Source organism: Elephantulus edwardii, unplaced genomic scaffold, assembly GCF_000299155.1.
Source record: "Elephantulus edwardii isolate Elephantulus edwardi_28Jun2011 unplaced genomic scaffold, EleEdw1.0 scaffold00082, whole genome shotgun sequence".
Taxonomy (NCBI): Eukaryota; Metazoa; Chordata; class Mammalia; order Macroscelidea; family Macroscelididae; genus Elephantulus; species Elephantulus edwardii.
In genome coordinates, this window is record NW_006399832.1 from 6,885,579 (window position 1) to 6,904,084 (window position 18,506).

General features: G+C 36.7%; 1 protein-coding gene across 1 annotated transcript in view; it reads left to right on the plus strand.

Annotated features, from left to right (window-relative positions):
• Nucleotides 1-18,506, plus strand: part of MSH3 (mutS homolog 3) — a 292,985-nt gene that overhangs the window by 161,179 nt on the left and 113,300 nt on the right. Inside the window, exons 14-15 of the mRNA XM_006889888.1 lie at nt 11,845-12,032; nt 14,001-14,169. Coding sequence (XP_006889950.1) covers nt 11,845-12,032; nt 14,001-14,169 — 357 coding nt within the window. The remainder of the gene's footprint in view (nt 1-11,844; nt 12,033-14,000; nt 14,170-18,506) is intronic.

The window sequence follows — 18,506 nt, forward strand, 5'->3', positions numbered from 1 at the left end:
TTGTCCATCCTTCTCCTGTGGAGCATCTGCTATCTTTGAACCATGTCCTTTTGGATTGCAATGCAGTTTCTTTCTTTTTTAGTAATTTTTTTATTTGATATTTTAATGAAAGTTTCCAGAAAACTTGCATTTCCATTCATTTCATTGTTATTGCCAGTAGGCCAACAGAGCTGAAATACTGACCTGTAGCAGTGCATATTAATAGGTTTTACTGCTATCAAATCTCATTACTTATTACTTTTGTATTGGAACTGACTCATAACTGACCTTCCGGTGGGTTTTCGGAGGCTGTAAATTGCACAGGAGGAGGTAGCTCATCTTTTTCTCTCAGAGCAGTTGGTGGATTCCAGCCAACAGGATGCTTAGCAGGGGGACTCGCCAAGGAGTACCACATGAACTTCCCTTTTATACTGTACTGCAAGCTATTCTTTTATATCATCCTGTAAGTACAAACCCTCAATAGTATAACACAATGATTTAGGTTTGCTGTTGTAGGAAAGTGACGTTTTATTTAGTTCTTTATTTAATATCAGAGCAGCTCCTCAGGCTGCGATGTTTGTGATAATAATTGAATACAGATGAGCTTGGATGTTACATGTGAATGAAAAGTATCTTTATATATTTTCATTACTTAGCCTATTAGTCATGAAAAATATTGAGGTGTTTTTCCCACTCAGGAAAATAGCTTTATATTCAAGATTAAAATTTCTAAAATGAAAAGTTTTTCTTTTTAATTGAAATAAAAAAATCAATAACAGTGTTCATAATAATTGTTAATAAACTTTTTATAGTAATTTACCTTTTCAGAAATCATTTACAGACCTCATCCTTTTGTTGCAAAACCTTTGTGAGGTTGACAAGGTACTCTGTGCACCACCTTCTTACAATGAGATATGATTTTGAGAGAGGGTCAATTCCTTCATAGTAAGTGACACCTGGAATTTAAATCCAGGATCCTCAACTGCCACTTCTCTGGAGTTATCAGTGGAAATGTCATTTGGACACTATTGTTTTGAATGTAGGTGTTTTGATTGCATTTTTCTTGATTGTCACTTTTCATAGGCAAAGGTTATCTTTTGCCCAAAAGTAAACCCTTCCCAGTTTATTAATTTTGCTTTAGAAAAGTTTTTATATACCCAAATTCTAGGAGCAACCAAATTTTTATTAGTGTTTATTAGTGTTTACTTTTTTGAGCATTGCGCCACAGCTTCTTGCCTCTAGGACGCCAATGCTCCCACTAGTGTTTACTTTTTTAAGACTTTTTTTACCCCTAAAAAGTTTTATTGGAATGATAAGTACTGCTTTTGAGGATACTTGAGTGCCCACAAGGACTTATGTAACTGTTCCATATGCTTCAGTTAAATTTGAAAATAAAGTGCAAGCTGGCCAGACTTGTGAGTACTAATCTAGAGGAATGTGTGAGTTGCTTGTGAGATTAGCAAAATATATTGTATGATTATTTGGGAAAGGGTGCTTCTGCTATTTTGCTGGTGGTTGCAGAAGCTGTGCAGGTAGTTGAAAGTTGTGGTTGCCATATTTGAAGTTACAGAGCTGATGTGAAACCATTTGTTATTTTTCATCTGTGGACTAGGGCCTGACAATCATTGTGTTTTATCCTTCAACAAGCAGTGGATCTCCAAGCACCTGCCTTCAGTATTTGAAAGAATTAACTGACAAATATCAGTAGTTCTTGTTTTACTTAAGAGAACAAAAAGATGCAAAGCTGAGCATTTTTTAGTTGTCTCTCAAAGTGCCCATTCAGTCTGTCCATGACGTCAGGATGGCAGGCTCATTCCGTGCTGCTGAGATTTTGTTGTCCTCTTGAAAGTCTTCAATATACAGATCAAGAATGACTTTTATCTTTCCTAAAAGTATTTACGACCCGTCTTACTGTTCTGCAAGAATGTTTAAAGATTGGGTTGAAAAGAGTGGAAATGATTTGGTAACAAACCAACTTTGGGGAGGCTAAATTTTTTTTTTTTAAATTTAGGTTGTTTATTTTTCATTTCAATGAACATCTACAGAGATTTTGGGATTCCATTTATTCATTGTTGCATCCTTCTCCCCGCACAAACCCCTCCCCCCCCATTTGCTCCTCTCCTTGAAAAGCAAAAGAAAAACTCCCTCATTGGAACAAAATCCCCCCGCAACTCCCCAAACCCCACCCCCTACCCCCAAATATAATCCACTCTAAATATTTTAAACCAAATTTTGATAGATTAGTTAACTGGCTTTTGGAATACACCATCAGCCATGTGACTGCACTTTACCATTGTTCTTCTTGTTGCTGATTGCTGTCCAGTCGAGCACGACTCATATGAACAAAAGACTTGAAGCCTTTATATAACTTTTGTCATTTCTCAAAGTTCTTAGTTTCCAGGGGCATGTGGTTTGGGAAGTGGATGCCGGACCTGCTTCCAGGCACTTTACTATTAGCCTATTCTAAATAAGCATCGGCTATCTGAATGATATACTGGGTGCAGAGTGTTCCAGGGAGGTGAACTTCATAGAATGATAAAGAAGGCTTTGTCTGAGTGCTTTGAAAGTGGTAAACCTACACCATATGGCTGTTCAAAGTGCCATAGAATATGCACAAATTGTATTTTTATAGTGATAATTTTAGAAGATCCCAAGTAGGCTGACCTTAGTACTTTTTAAAAGTCTTTTCTTTTGCTGATAAAACTTCAAATGTTAGAAAATATTGTTAGTCACAGGAACCCAGTATCATTTTAATCAGGAACAATTTTATAAGATTATTACACATAACTGTTTAGTTGGATGAATACAGTTTGATAAACTGTTTTATGAACTATTAAGTTTGATGAGTAAAACATTAGTGTGCTTCCAACCCAAAACAAGTGGTTTGAATCCACCTTGGGAGAAAGATGTGCATTCTCCCCCATTACAATTTACAGCTTCTGAAAGCCCACTCAAGGGTCAGCAGTGAGTCAGTTCTTACTCAGTGTCACATAGCAACAATATCACCTCCTAGTTGATAGTATATTCAAAATTTCATTGACAAAAACAATTTCTTAGGCTAGCACAAATCCAAAGCCACATTTTTAGTATAATACTTAGACTGGAGTTCTCCCATTCCTTTGATGTCTTGCCTCTGCATGTTTGTTAAGATTTCTTCTTTACCTTTGCTAAAAATTTGCCATTAAATGATTTCCAGGCACCACATTTATATCCTAACACAGTCTTGCCCACAAGAGGGAATTCCTTGCATAAAGTGATCTTTGTGAAGAACAGGTACAACATTTGTAATTCAACTTCAATTCACTTGAACCTTTCTTATTTTTCTGAGCAATAACTTTTATTTCTTATTATTGGTAATTATATCTTAAAAATGTCTTTACTATCATTCCATTTTATTATCATTTTTTGCCGGTTGCTTAACCACAAAACTTCCTCTCATACCAAGATATCTATTTTCATTGAATATTCTATGAGTTATTTTCTTCAGAACTATCCTCTAGAGCCTTCTGGCCTGATATAATCTGGCCTGACTGGTTTCAATACTTGTATAGTTATCATTTTAGATACCTCCCCCGCCTAAGTTGAAATTTCTGTTTTCTTAATCCTGTGCCTTCCTCTTAGCTTGTTAATTAAGTAGAGTATATCTTCTAGAAAATTCCTGAGAAAGATGTTGGAAGTAATCATTTAAATGCGTATGTCTGTAAATGAGTTTTTTTTATGCTCACATTTGAGTGATTGGTAGGTATTATAAGCTGGGTATAAAAGTCCAAGCTTTAAATAGTTTTCTTTTGGAATTTTATCTTACCAATTATTTTCTTAGTTTCTGTTATTACTGTTAAGTAATTCTGATGTGTGGTTCTTTGTGTAACTACTTCCTCTCCTGATAATTGGAAAGTTTTCTCTTTGTTCTTAGTGTTCTGAAACTTCATGGTAATTTGCTTTTATTTTGTTCCATTTTCATTCAGTGGATTGGCTTTTAATCCAACTATTTAAAATATTGCTCCAACTACTTTAAATTTGAATTAATTGAATTTCCTGGATTGATTATCTATCTTCGGTATATTCTGTAAGTTTTTTCACCTCTACTTTTTATTGGTTTTAATGTCTGAAAGAGTTCTACTTTTATATAGAATTTTTTATTTCTGCTATTATGGTTTCATTTCTAAAAAAATTTGTGTGGTTCTTTCTAAATCTTAATTTTTTTTCTTTTTAAAATGACATCCATTTTTGTTTAATGAGTCCATTATCATCTGTTTCACTGAAAATGTGTGTAATTGATTTTTAGAGGTTTTCTTCTGGATTTTCTCTATTCTTTCTAGGTTTGGTGATTGTCTTCGCATTTGGAGCTAGGTTTTTTCCTTGGATGTATGCTCATTTTTGAAGAATAGTAAACAAAAATGTTCATAGGAAGATGTATATGGTTGATGTGACTGTAATGTGAACTTAATAGATCATTTATTGGTAGAAATTTTGCTGTATGATTGCTTTAGAATTTTTCTGTTGGACTTGTGAAATACTGTATTGACACTTACAGCTTCTTGATTGACTGTTAGTGTTCTGATGAAATCAGATGAAAGCAGACAGGGGATTATAGTATATATTTACAACCATTTGAAAACCAATCTGAATTTAGAGGCAGTTTTATTCTTAATTGAATAGTAGCAGTTCAGATACCCGCCTCTTCTCCAGAGAATAAAACTAGTCTTACGGCGAGTGGGAAAGGTGATTGGCCAGTAGCATGGGAATGAATAGAGGTTAAGGAAGTCGATTGCTTCTTGAATCTCTTTCACCCATTCCTCCCCTGGTCACTTTCTACTTCAAGAAGTAATTTGTGCTGCCAGTTCCAGAGTCTTTTAGGATTCAAGATGTAAATAAAGGTGGGTATTATTTTTTTTCCACAACCAACTTAAGAGTCAGGTAACTTAAATTTTCGAAGCTAATTGCTAATTTTCCATTTACTTTTTAGGTTCCAAGATGTTATTTATTGTCTTCTCTTTTGTTATTGTTATGGTTTTATGCCATCTTAAATAATCTTTTGACTCTATTAATTGTAGTTGTTAGTCAATTTTGAGCCATGTATGACCCGTGGAGTAGTATGCTATGAACAACAGATCCGAACCTGTTCTATCCTGTGCCATCCTCACAATATCTGAAATACTAGAGCCCATTCCAGGGTCACTATGTCAGCCCATCTGGTTGAGAGTCTTCCTTTATTTCACTGACCCTCCACTTTCCAAGCATGATGTCCCTTTCCAAGTAATAGCTTCTCCTCGCAATATGAACAAAGTTATGTGAGATGAAGCTTTATTACCTTTGCCTCACAGAGTTCTCTGGCTTCCCCTTCTCCAGGAAATAATCTGTTTGTTATTTTGGCAGTTCCTGGGATATTCAGTACTATTCTCTAGTACTGTAGCTCAAAGGCATTAATTCTTCTGTTATCCTATTCACTTGCTCAACTCTTAAATACATAGCAAGTAATTAAAAAGACTATGGCCTAAATTAGGTAACATTTAGGTCCTCAAGGTGACATCATTGCTCATTAATTTGAAGAGGTCCCTCACTACAAACTTTCCCAGTGCAGTACACCTTCCAGATCTCCTGACTGCTGATACCAAGGGTATTGATTGTGGATCCAAGTAAGATGAAGTTCTTGACATTTTCAATTTTTTGATCATCTATCATGATGTTGCCTATTGGTCCAGTAATGAGAATATTTGTTTTCTTGACGTTGAAATGCAATCTATATTGAAGGCTGCATACTTTGATCTTTTGCCACAAGTGCTTCAAATCTTCTTCACTTTCAGCAAGCAAAGTTGTGTAATCAGCATAACATAAGTTATTGATAAATCTTCCTCCAATCCTGATGCCACATTTTTCTTCCTAGACTCCAGCTCTTGAATAGTTTGGTCATACAGATTGGATATGGAGAAACAATACAACCCTGACACACTCCTTTCTTAATTTTAAATCATGTAGTGTATCCTTGCTCTGCACACACTACAGGCTCTTAGTCTATGTATAGGTTTTGCATGTGCACAGTCAAGTCTTCTGGGATCCCTGTCCTTTTCAGTTTTAACCATAATTTGGCACGAATCACATAGTCAAATGAATTTGCATATTATATAATGCACAAATAGACTATCTTCTGGTATTCTTTGCTTTCATTCAGGTTTCATCAGATATCAGCAGTGATATCCTTGGTACCACACCCTTTCTAAATCTAGCCTGAGCTTCTAGCAGTTCTTTTTGTACTGTTCTATCATTTTTTAATGATCTTCAGCAGTATTTTGCTTATATGTAAAATTAATGATATTGTTTGATAATTTCCATATTCTGTTGGATTACCTTCCTTTTAGTGAGAGCAAATAGAGATCTCTTCCATTCAGTCTGCTAGGCAGCCAGGCAATTGCCCTCCAGATTTCCTGGTACAGACTGGTGAGCATGTCCATGGCTTGCATCTGTTAGTTGAAGCATGTAATTTGATATCGCATAGATTCCTGGGACCTTGTTGGTTTTTTCCCCATGCCCTTGGTGCACCTTGAACTTTTTTTTTCCTTTCATTATTATTGGCTTCTGATCATATGTTACTTCTTGAAATATTTTAGTGTTGGCCAGTTCTTTTTGGTACCGCAATTCTGTGTATTCCTTTTATCTTCTTTTGATGTTTCTTGGATCATTCAAAATTTTCCCCATAGCATCTTTTAAGTATTGCAATTTGAGGCTTTAATTTGTTTTTCAGCTTCAGATATGCCAACTGAGTTCTTCCCTTCTTATTCTCCAATTCTAGTTCCCTGTACATTCCATTGTAATACTTTGCTCTGTCTTCTTCAGCTGCCCTTTAGAATCTTCTGTTCGTCTCTTCCCTTTGTTTTGGCTTCTTGACACTTCAGTGAAATTTTCTGAGTCTCTTCTCACTTTCATTTTGTTTTTTTTTTCTTTTACCTGTATCTTTTTAATGACCTTTTGCTTGCTTCACGGATGATATCCTTGAGTGTTGGAAAACTAAAAGTTGTGAAAAAAGGAGATGGTATGCATGGACATTGATAATGCTAAGCCTTAGTGATATGAGATGGACTGACTTTGACCACTTTGAATCAGATAGTCACATGTTATACAATGCAGTAATGAAAAACAGAAGAAGAATGGTGTTAAAAAGACAATTTAAAATTTTATTCTGAAGTACAATATTATGAGTGATAGGATAATATCCATTGACAGGAAGACCTGTTAATATAACTATTATTCAAATATATGTACCAACAGCTAAAACCAAAGAGGAGAAAATGGAGTCTTTTTCTAACTTTTGCAGTCCTAAAATTGACCAAACATGCAATTAAGATTCATTATTGATAATTGGTGACTGAAATGCTGAAGTTGAAATGGAGAAGGAATGGTAGCTGGAGATTATAGACTTGCTAATAGAAATGAGGCTCAAAATAGAATGATAGAATTTTGTACAGTCAGTGACTTATTTATTGTAAATGCCTTTTTTTTTAAAAAAAAAGAAATACCCCAAACCCACAAACAGTGACTTTTCACATGGACCTCATCAGATGGACTGCATAGAAATCATATTGACTACATCTGTGGAAGGAATTGCTGGAGAAGCTCATTATCAGCAGTCAAAACCAGACCAGGTGCTGACTGTGGAACAGACTATTAATTACTCATGTGGAAGTTCAAATTCAGAATGAAGAAAATTTTTAAAAAAGTTAATGAGAACAAAAATATGATCTTAAGTCTATCCTACCTGAATGTAAAAATCATCTTAAGAATAGATTTGAAGCATTGAACATCAATGATCAAAGACCAAATGAAGTGTAGGATGACATCATGGATATAAACCATGAGGAGAGCAAAATGTCATTTCATAGACAAAGGATATTTTTTAGATGGAGTGAAATTAGATTGATGTATTCAGGCAAACTGTATCAGCAGTCCCCAAGTTAAAAATAATCTATGTTCCTGTTAAAAATTTGCCTGTAAAAGAAGTAGAATAAAGAGTAAGAAGTCTTCCTTTACTCTCCTTGTGCCCTCTACTTAGTGGTAATCAAACTAAGTTACATGTATACCATTCTAGACATTTTAACAAGATTTTAATTTATAAATATGCACATACTATACTGTGTATTATCTAAAGATTCATGAATAAAACTTTATTGTATTTATTTGTGTGTATCCATAGAAGAAAGATCTGGCCAACTGCTTCTATAAATATAGCCTAGAAATTCCCATGAAACAGTTCCAATCTGTAACATAAGAGGTCACCAAGAGTCAGGGGCTGACTTGATAGTAGCTAACAAGAGCATTATTTATTATATATTGAAATTATAGAATTCCATATCAGGATATTGTTGTTGTTGGATGCTATCAAGTTGAGTACAACTCATAACTACCTTCTAAACTACAGATTAGAACCCAGTCCAATCCTGTGCCATCCTCACAGTCTCTGATGACACACTTGAACTCATTGCTGCAATCACTGTATCAGTCCACCTGGTTAAGAAGTTCCTCTCTTTCACTATCTTTCCACCTTCACAAGCATGATGACCCAAGTATGAGGGACATTATGCCTTAATCAGTTTGTCTTAATCATATGTCTTATTTTTTGCAGTTAACCCAAAGGCATATGGGCAGTAATCTCCTAGGAATCAGATTGATTACATCTGTGGAAAGAACCGCTGGAGAAGTTCAGTATCAGCTGTGAAAACTAGGCCAGGAGCTGATTGTGGAATAGACCACCAACTACTCATATGCAAGTCCAAGCTTAAGCTGAGGAAAATTAAACCAAGTCCATGGGAACCAAAATATGACTTCCAGTCTATCCCACCTGAATTTCAGAACCAGCTCAGGAACAGGTTTGAGGCCTTGAACACTAATGAGCGAAGACCAGATGAGTTGTGGGAGGATATCAAGGGTATCATCCAGGAAGAGTGCAAACGGTCACTGCAAAGAGAGAAGAGGAAGAGAAGACCAAAATGGATGTCAGAAGAGACTGAAAATTGCACTGGAGCGCAGAGAAGCCAAAGCAGAGGGAAGAAGTCAAGATACTAAAGAGTTGAATAGAAGATTTCAAAAGGCAGCATGAGACGACCAAGTAAAATATTACAATGAAATGTGCAATGAGTTGGAGTCAGAAAATCAAAAGGGCCGAACTCGCTCAGCATTACTTAAGCTCAAGGAACTGAAGAACAAATTCAAACCTAGATTTGCTATAATCAAGGATGCTTTGGGCAGAATATTAAATAATCCAGGAAGTATTAAAAGAAGATGAAAAGAATATGCTGAGTCACTGTATCGGAAAGAATTGGCAGACATAGAATTTCATGACACAACATATGAACAAGAGCCTATGATGATGAAGGAAGAAGTTCAAGCTGCTTTGAAGGAAATAGCAAAAAATAAGGCCCCAGGAATAGATGGTATACCAGTTGACATATTTCAGCTAACAGATGTTGCGCTGGACGCGCTCCCATGCAGTTACCCCCTCTAAAAACCTGCTGGAGTGTCAGCTATGAGTCCTTGCTAACACCATGATACACAACACCCCCATAGTATTGTATGAGTTTTCCCTAATAAGATCCCATTTGCTCAATATTTGTACCTTATTTATCTTTTAAAATGCTTAGGAAAAAATACCTCTATAAATTTATAGACAGTACACGTACCGCTCCTTCTTGTTTAAGTACCATTTTAGACACATTCCCCAAAGAAGAGTTGCTGAGTCAAAGAAATCCATACTCTTCCTTTAAAGATATTCTAAATTACTATACAAAAGATTGCACCTTACTTGTTGCTGTTACATGCTATCGAGTTGCCTATTAGTGACCTTATGCACAACAGCTCTGAACCTTGCTTTGTCCTGAGCCAGTCTCACTGATTCTAACACACCCCCATTGCCCCAGTTACTGTATCTATCCATCTTATCTGGGGTCTTCCTTTCCTGTGCTGTCCCTCCAGCCTTCCAAGCATAATATCCTTCTTCAGGGACTGGTCGTCCTGGCCACATGCAGGAAGTCTGTGAGATGGAGCTTCAAAGTCCTTGCCTTTAAGGAGTCGGGAGTTCTGGTGACCTAGTGAATGAAGCCACGCTACAATCCTGAAGGCATGTGGTTTGAGGCCACCAGCTGCTCCATGGGAAAAGGATGGACACTTTTCTCCCATGTAATTAACTGCTTCTGAAAATCAGAGGGTCAGTTTTGGGTTGGTTCCTACTCTATGATACACAACAACAACAATAAGGAAAACTTGGTTTCACCTTCTCTAAGACAGACCTATTTTTCTCCTGGCAGTTCATGGTATGTTCACTACTTTTCTCCAGTACCATAAGTCAAGGCATCAATTCTTCTGTCATCCTCAGTCATTGTGCAGCTCTTTGATGCATAGTAAGTAATTGCGAAGATCATGGCTTGCATCAGGGACCGCTTGGTCTCTAGACTGACATCATAATAGTATATCTTTTTCCCAGTGCCTTGAATGACATGGTAATTATCAAGATTTTAAGTCTCTGGCATTCTGCTTAGTGAAAAATGAGATCTTGCAGTTTTAATTTGCTTCTCTTTTATTATATGTGAGGTTAATCATGTGCTTATTGGACGTTCTCTTTCTGAGTTGCATATCACTCATTTAGCCATCTTCCCTTTGCATTATTCATCTTTTTTCTTGTCAACTTGTAAGAACTAATTATTTTGTGAGACTTTAGCCCATTCTCTTTCATACATCTTACAGATATTTTTCCCAGTGTTGTCCTTTTTTTTAAATTACTGACTTTTATTTCTTTCTATATGATTGTTGTTGTTATTTATTGCCTTTGAGTCGAGCACAACTCATAGCGACCCTATGAACAAAAGTCCATAAGCCGCTCTACAGCTATCGGCATTTATCAAAGTTCATAGCATTTCCATAGGTATGTTATTTAGGAAGTGGATGCCACTCCTGCTTCCAAACCCGTCATGATATGTTTATGTGCCTCTGATTTGCCTGCAATGTATAGCGACCCTACGTACAGCAGCTCTGAATCCTTCCCTATTCTGAGCCAGTCTCACTAACTCCGACACAGTCACTCCCTTCCATCACCCCAGTTACTGTATCAATCCATCTCATCCAGGGTCTTGCATTGTCCGTCCACTCTTCCAAGCATGATGTCCTTCTTCAAGGACCAATTTCTCCTGGCCATGTGCCCAAAGTAAGTGAGGCAGAGCTTCAAAATCCTAGCCTCCAAGGAGAGACTTGGTTTTATCCTCTCCGAGACAGACTTATTTGTTTTCTTGACAGTCCATGGTATGTTCAAGACTCCTCTCCAGCACCACAACTCAAAGGCATCTATTCTTCTTCTGTCATCCTTAGTCATTGTCCAACTCTCTAAACTATAACAAGTAATTGAGAATACCATATCTTGATTAGGTGCACCTTTGTATCAAGACTGACATCATTGCTCTTTAGCAACTAGAGAGGTCCATGACAGCAGATTTTCCCAATGCGGTTAGTCTTTTGATTTCTTCCCTGCTAGTGCTAAGAGTGTTGATTGTGGATCCAAGCAAGCTGTAATTGCTAACAACCTCAATCTCTTCTCCATCTATGGTGCTGCCAATTGAGTGGTCTAATATTAAAGAGTAATGAAGAACATAGTATTTTTACCTTTATTAAACTTGGCTTAAATATTTTTTCTTTTTACCTTTAAAACATGACTTTATATAGTATTTAAACCATTGATTTAATATTTATAAGGTATCAAAAATGTGTTATTTAATTAAATAAGAAAATAACATTTCCTCTACTTCTGATTCTGACTTTTTAAATGATACTTATTAAGTTTTATTTTTGCATATCTGATGTTATTGGTGTAAAAAATATTTCTATTTCCAGTGTTCTACCCAAGAGTTCTTCCTGATCATCAAGACTCTGTATCACTTGAACTTGGAATTTCAAGCATTAATACCTGCTGTGAATTCCCATATTCAGTCTGACTTGCTCCAGATACTTCTTTTAGAAATTCCTGAACTCCTTAGGCCAGTGGAATATTACATAAAGATAATTAATGAACATGCTGCCAAGTAAGTAATTATTTTCCAACAGTAAATGTCAGTTTTTACATTTGTTCTGTCATTTTGCTGTACTGAGGTAATCTGGGGTTGCTGTGATACTGAACGGCGTGCCATTGCTGTGTCAGATGCTATACTGGTTACATGGTTGACACATGGTTGACAGTGTTTTGTAGAACTCCCAGATTAAGGCAGCCTTGGAAGCAGGAGTGGCAACCAACTCCTAAACAGGAAACTCTATGAACTTCAAGAAAGAACAATAGTTATCGAACAGGGTTAAGGTCTTTTGTTCCTAGGATTGCAACTGGACAGCACTTAACAACAACGTATAAGACCAGGCCCTTGTCTCCATTTTGGAGGTTGGATGAAGCAGCTAGACTCTGTAAGATGGTGCTCTTGTTTTTGTTGAGGATCTGTGTAGAATGTTTAGTTGTTTTTTTTATTTAAGCCTTTTGTTTAGAGTCAATAAAACCTCCTGGAGGGCACTTGCATTTAAGGTCAAGCCCTTGTCTCCATTTTGGAGAGCGGGTGGAGTGGCTGGACTCTGTAAGATGGACTCTTCTTGTTCAGTTGAGGGTTGTGTGGAATGTTTGGTTGGTTGGGTTTTTTTGTTTTGTTTTGTTTTTATTTAAGCCCTTGCATTTAAAGAATGGGCCTGAAGGTTTATATTTTAATCCGTTGTTACTATATTTTGGAGGAACGTTCTTCTAAGTCATGCAGCACTTTTCTGTCAGTTCGCTGTACTGAGGTAATCTGTGATGCTATGATGCTGAACCTTGTGCCATTGGGGTCTCAAATGCTATAATGGCTGCCCATGGTAGACAGTGTTTGGTGGAGTTCCCAGTTTAAGACAGGTTTGGAAGCAGGAGTGGCATCCACGTCCTAAACCACATGCCTCTGGAAACTCTGTGAACTTGGAGAAACAACGATAGTTACAGAACGGCTTCAGGTCTTTTGTTCAGTGTGTTGCTGTAAGTTGTGCTCGACTCTACAGCAATCAACAACATAGATCCTCCGTGGTCATTTAAAAATGGTAAAAGTTGCATCTGCAATTTTCTAAAAAATTTTATTTTTTGTGTGTGTACTGTCAAATCGGATCTGACCTGGTACAGGAGGAGAATTGCCCCTTCTTCTCCAGCAGAGCATCTGGTGGATTCGAACCACATACCTCTGGGATTGCAGTGCAATTTTTTGCCACTAGGCCACCAGAGCTCCCTTGCAGCTGCAATTTTGAAATTAAAAACTCTATTAGATAGTGAAGGTTTCAGTGTATGAATCCTGGAAGTAACATTTTGCTGTCTGGAACTTAAGCAGTTCTTTTTCTAAGACAGATATAGTATACTTCTAGAGTTTTCACTGGTGACCAGATTTAGCCTGACTGTCAGATCGATTCCAACTAACAGAAACCCTGCCTTGGCTTTCTGAGGCTGGGAAGAGTGCTCGCCTTTTTGCATTGGAGCTGCCGTAGGTTTGAACCATGGAGATGTGTGTCCTTTTTACTGGTGATGCATACCATGGACTGTACTGTTAGAAGTGTCCTGTTAACCTAAACATGTTGCCAAGTCATGCCTTGGCCGCATTTGCTAACTATCCGGAGATGGTTGCTTTATATTTAGAATTTGCAGAATCTGTGTTATCTCTTGAGAGCCAATCATTTCACATCTCCCCAAAAATCGCTTTTATGTAAAAGTCATTACTGCACAATATTTGTGTTCGTTTTTCTTAACCAGCAAAAACAAGTATTTAATGATATGTGTTGATTTTACCGTGGGAATCATGAACTTGAAAGATGAAAGTGAAAGGGCCATTTTGTCTATCCTCAGGGAAATTAACAAACCTTTGTGTAAGTGGTAGAACTGGAATGATACACTTGTTTCCCAGTTCCCAGTTCTTTCATCGTGCCTCACAAAACAATTGGTAACTTGTGGAATGAATATGCTTTAAAACATATATTTGCATTGTATTTTTTTGTTTTTTTAGAATTGGAGATAAAACGGAATTATTCAAAGATCTTTCTGACTTTCCTTTAATAAAAAAGAGAAAGGATGAAATTCAGGATACTACTAACAAAATTCGAGTGCATTTGCAAGAAATACGAAGAATACTGAAAAATCCTTCAGCACAGTATGTTACAGTATCAGGACAGGAGGTAATGTCATAGAAATGTTTGCCTTGCTTTAGTTTTTCTTAAATAGAAACGCAATTTTAAATGGAAATAAAAATCTGAGTATAAAATATACTGTTTTTGAAATGTTCTGAAAATATGTTGTTCTTTTGGAAATGTTCCTTGGATTTATGTTGCAGTACTTTGATTTGGGGAGAATATTTTAATTAAGGAGTACGTTTTGTATCTTACTGTCTTGGTAAAATCATCCAGTTTATATGTGCTTTAGTGTTATGTGTTGAAATTATACTGTCAAATGCCTTCACAACTGGGAGTAATAAATAACAGAAGTAATTTACCCTTGATTCAAGAGAAGGAATTTAGGTTTTGATCACTGGCTTTGCAGATCATGAGAAGATACAGACGTACCACATTAGTTGACTATCTCAACTATACAACAGTGGTAAGAGTTACAGTAAGGATAGCATCACAACCTGTCTAATTCAAATAAAGGACAGTCCAAGGTTGAGCCCTGTGAAGCAGCAATCACAGTAATTCCTCCTCCAACTTTTTTACTAATTCTCTCACCTGATGCTTTCCTCCCTCTTCTCTTTTGGGTTTGCTAATCTATTACTGTGACCACACAGAACCCACAGACCACACTTACAGTTAAGTTCCTTATTATGAAAATAACAGAGTACAACTTGGGCACAGGGCTAGGGAGCTTGTAGGCAAAATTTCTCTTCTTTAGTTCAAGACAGTCTTATGAGCAGCTCTTGTCCCCCTGAGGACAGGCCCCTCTTAATGCCCTCGGGATAGGCTCTTCTTGACCCTGCCACATCTGTCACTGATGGCAATGCCCCTGGGCCTCTTCCAGGTCTCTCACTGTCATATATGTTTAACCATTGATCAGTGTTAAAGCTGTTTTAGTAGGTTCCTTCCTTTCTCTCTCTGCTTCTTTATACTTTGTTTCTTCTGCTGCTTCTCATTTCTTTCTGCCTGACAAACACTACGAGGTTTCCTGTATAAATACACAAATGTTGTGAATTTAAAGGCATTGCCTTCTCACCAGGGGCACGAACCGACCAATCACCTCTCAGGAGACCTATGATACTTCATATGCATTGTAGGTTCAACTGAGCTACAAATCTAATTTGTATTGTCTGTTGACCAGTCACTGCAAGGTATATACCAGTCGTAGGGCAGACTGTAGTCAATGACTAGACACCAAGTATCCAGGAAATGACAGTCTGGACAAAAGTAAGAAATATTCTGGTGCAGAAATCGAGGGTAAAAGTAACTAACTACTCAAGGATTCAGAACTCAAACTCAAGCTCATTGTCATTAATTCAAAAGTGACTCATAGCTGACTCTCCAGTGAGCTTTTGGGAGGCTATCAGTCACACAGGAGGAGGTTACCCACCATTGTCCCTTGTAGCCACTGGTAGATTTGAACTGTTGATGGATCTGAAGAAGCAGAGAGATGCCACCTTTGGGACTCCTTCCAGGACACATGACCCGACCTCCCTACTCAGGGACTGGGTATGGAGTGAGGAATCTCTCAAATTAGTTTTCCAAAGAGCCAAGGCAACAGATGGCATACAGGAATTCATTACATCACAGTCACATGGTGATTAAATGGCTGACTTATTTTTTTAATTCAGATGTCCACCGGTTGTCATGAAGTCAATTCAGACTCTTCCATGTCAGAGTAGAATTGTCTTCCAAAGGATTTTCAGAGGCACTTTTTAAAAACATTGTAGATTGCTAGGCCTTGTTTTGAGGTGCCTTTGGGTGCACTCTAACTTCTGATGTTTCAGCTAGCAGCTAAGTTCATAGTAATTGCACTGTATAGGAATTTTTAAGATGAAGTTTATTGTTGTTGTTTTGAATCCAACCCATAACTGATCCTCCATTGGGTCTTCAGAGGCAGTAAAAGACACGGGAGGAGATTGCTCATTCTTTTCCTATGAAATAGCTTCTGGAGGTGTTAGAGCTGTTAAAGCAAAACAAAACACATATAGTGAAACCTGGCATTTAATCAATATTCCATGATTATGGAGCTGTTTAGAATGTACTTTTATATGGAGATCCAGTGGTGGAATCAAGTATCACGTGGAATTTATACAGAATACACTTTTGTTAAAAGTTTTGTATTACTATCTGAATGGTTTCAGTGTCTGAATGAGGAGAAGGAAAGAAAGAAGTGAATTTTTTATATGTGGTTGCTATATGGTTGTACCTTTTGGTTCTATTTTTATTCTTTTTGCTTCCTATTTTTGTGTTATCATAAATAAAGTAGGTAGATCACAATTGAGGGAATTTGAGAAGCTCTGTTTCATTAAAATAGTAAGTTGTAAGCTTTGTGAATAGTTTCTATGGGATTAACATTTTAAAAATCACTATTTTTTCCCTTAATAAAGTTTCATTTAAATTTACAATTTTAATATCAACATTAGCTTTTTATACTCACTCAAAAGTTTGTTGATTATGATTAGTTGAAACAAGAAAATATATAGTAAATTACAATCATTATTAAAATGTTAGTATATGCCACTGAATAAATTTAATTATAATGCTTTAGCCTTCTGTCATCTCTAAACTTATTAAGATATATGTATACACAGCTGTTAATTAGATGACAATTTTTAGAGTTATGTGTATATTCTGAACAAGCAGATATCAAATATTTGACATAACTCTTAATTTCACCTTGTAATCATGAACTTATAATCACCTTGTAATCATGAACTTATAAAATAAAAGTGAGTGTATGGGAAGTATTGTGACTGGCTCTTTGTTGGCTCTGTAATATGATCAAAAGTACTTTAACCACATTAGTACAAAGCCATGTAGTAGAAAAATAGCTGGTTGGTGTTACACTGGAAGAGCTGAATTTAAGTTCTAGTTCTTCCACGTACATGCTAGGTGATCATGAAGATGTCCTTTCAGTATTAAAACTATTGTGCCAACCAATTGAGTTAATACACTTGCAAGTGCTTCCTGAAGTACTCCCAGATGTTGTTCATCTAATAATAGTAGCAATGTTACTGTTTTTACTCACTTAGTAAAACTCACATGGTGTTAAATATTTTCCATATATTATTTTATTAAATCTTTGTTACAACACAAAAAGTAATTATCACAATCATTCAGGAAATAAAATCCATTCTTGGCATATTTAGATGAGTTAACCAGTCAGAGCTTGATTCTAACTTAGTTCTGTCAGGCTCTAATACTAGCCTTTCTGCCACATCATTTACATCCCCTGAAAACCTGCTGGTGGGTCAACTATGAGCCAGTCTGACTCAATGGCACCCAGGAACCACAACCATATCAGTACTGCATTCCTGACATCAGTATTAACCAGAGAGACTTTATTTTCAACACCATTAATTTAATTTGATTAAATAGAGATACTTCAGATCCTGTACTATTCAAATGAAAAGAAAGCTTAAGTTTGATGAGATGATTCTGTATTAAACTAGCAGTTTTTAAAGTAGAAATAGCAGAACATTATTTGAGGTTCATAAGGATTCTCCTACCCCACCCCTCTTTTTCATTGTGATTGAGGCCATTCCAACTCATAACTGACACTCTAGTGGGTTTTTTCCAAAGCTGTAAATCTCACAAGACTGAACTGTCATTATCCTGCAGAGCAGCTTGTGCATTCAGACCACCAGACGAGCACACAGAGAACTGGGCTAACTGCACAGTCCTCTATGAATCATGCCAACAGAGCTCCTTCATAAGGAACAGTAGACTTTTACCTACACTCAGTGTAGATTTTAGGAAAAAACACAGAACAGAGAGGAGAAATTGGGTTACAAGTAAGCAGGGAAGAAGAGAAATCATGTTATTGTTCTTTACCAAGTTAAACAGATAAAAAGATGCTTTGGGCAGAATAGTAAATGATCCAGAAAAGAGTATACAGAGTCACTGTACCAAAAGAAATTGGCTGACACAGAAGAATTTCATGAAACAACATATGAGCAAGAGCCTGTGGTGATGAAAGAAGAAATTTAAGCTGCTCTGAAGGAATTGGCAAAGAACAAGGCCCAGGAATTGATGGTATACAGTTGATATATTTCAACAAACAGATGCTATCCTGAATGTGTTCACCAAGTTGTGCCAAGAAATCTATAGGACAACTACCTGGCGAACTGACTGGAAGAGGTCTATATTTATTCCCATTCCAAATAAAGATGACCTGACAGAGAGCAGAAATGTTGAACAATATTATTAATACCACATGCAAGCAAGATTCTGTTGAAAGTTGTTGAAAAACTGACTGGAACAGCATATCAACAGAGAACTGCCAGAAGTGCAGGGTGGGTTTAGAAGAAGCCGTGGTACTAGGGATATAATAATAATATAAATAT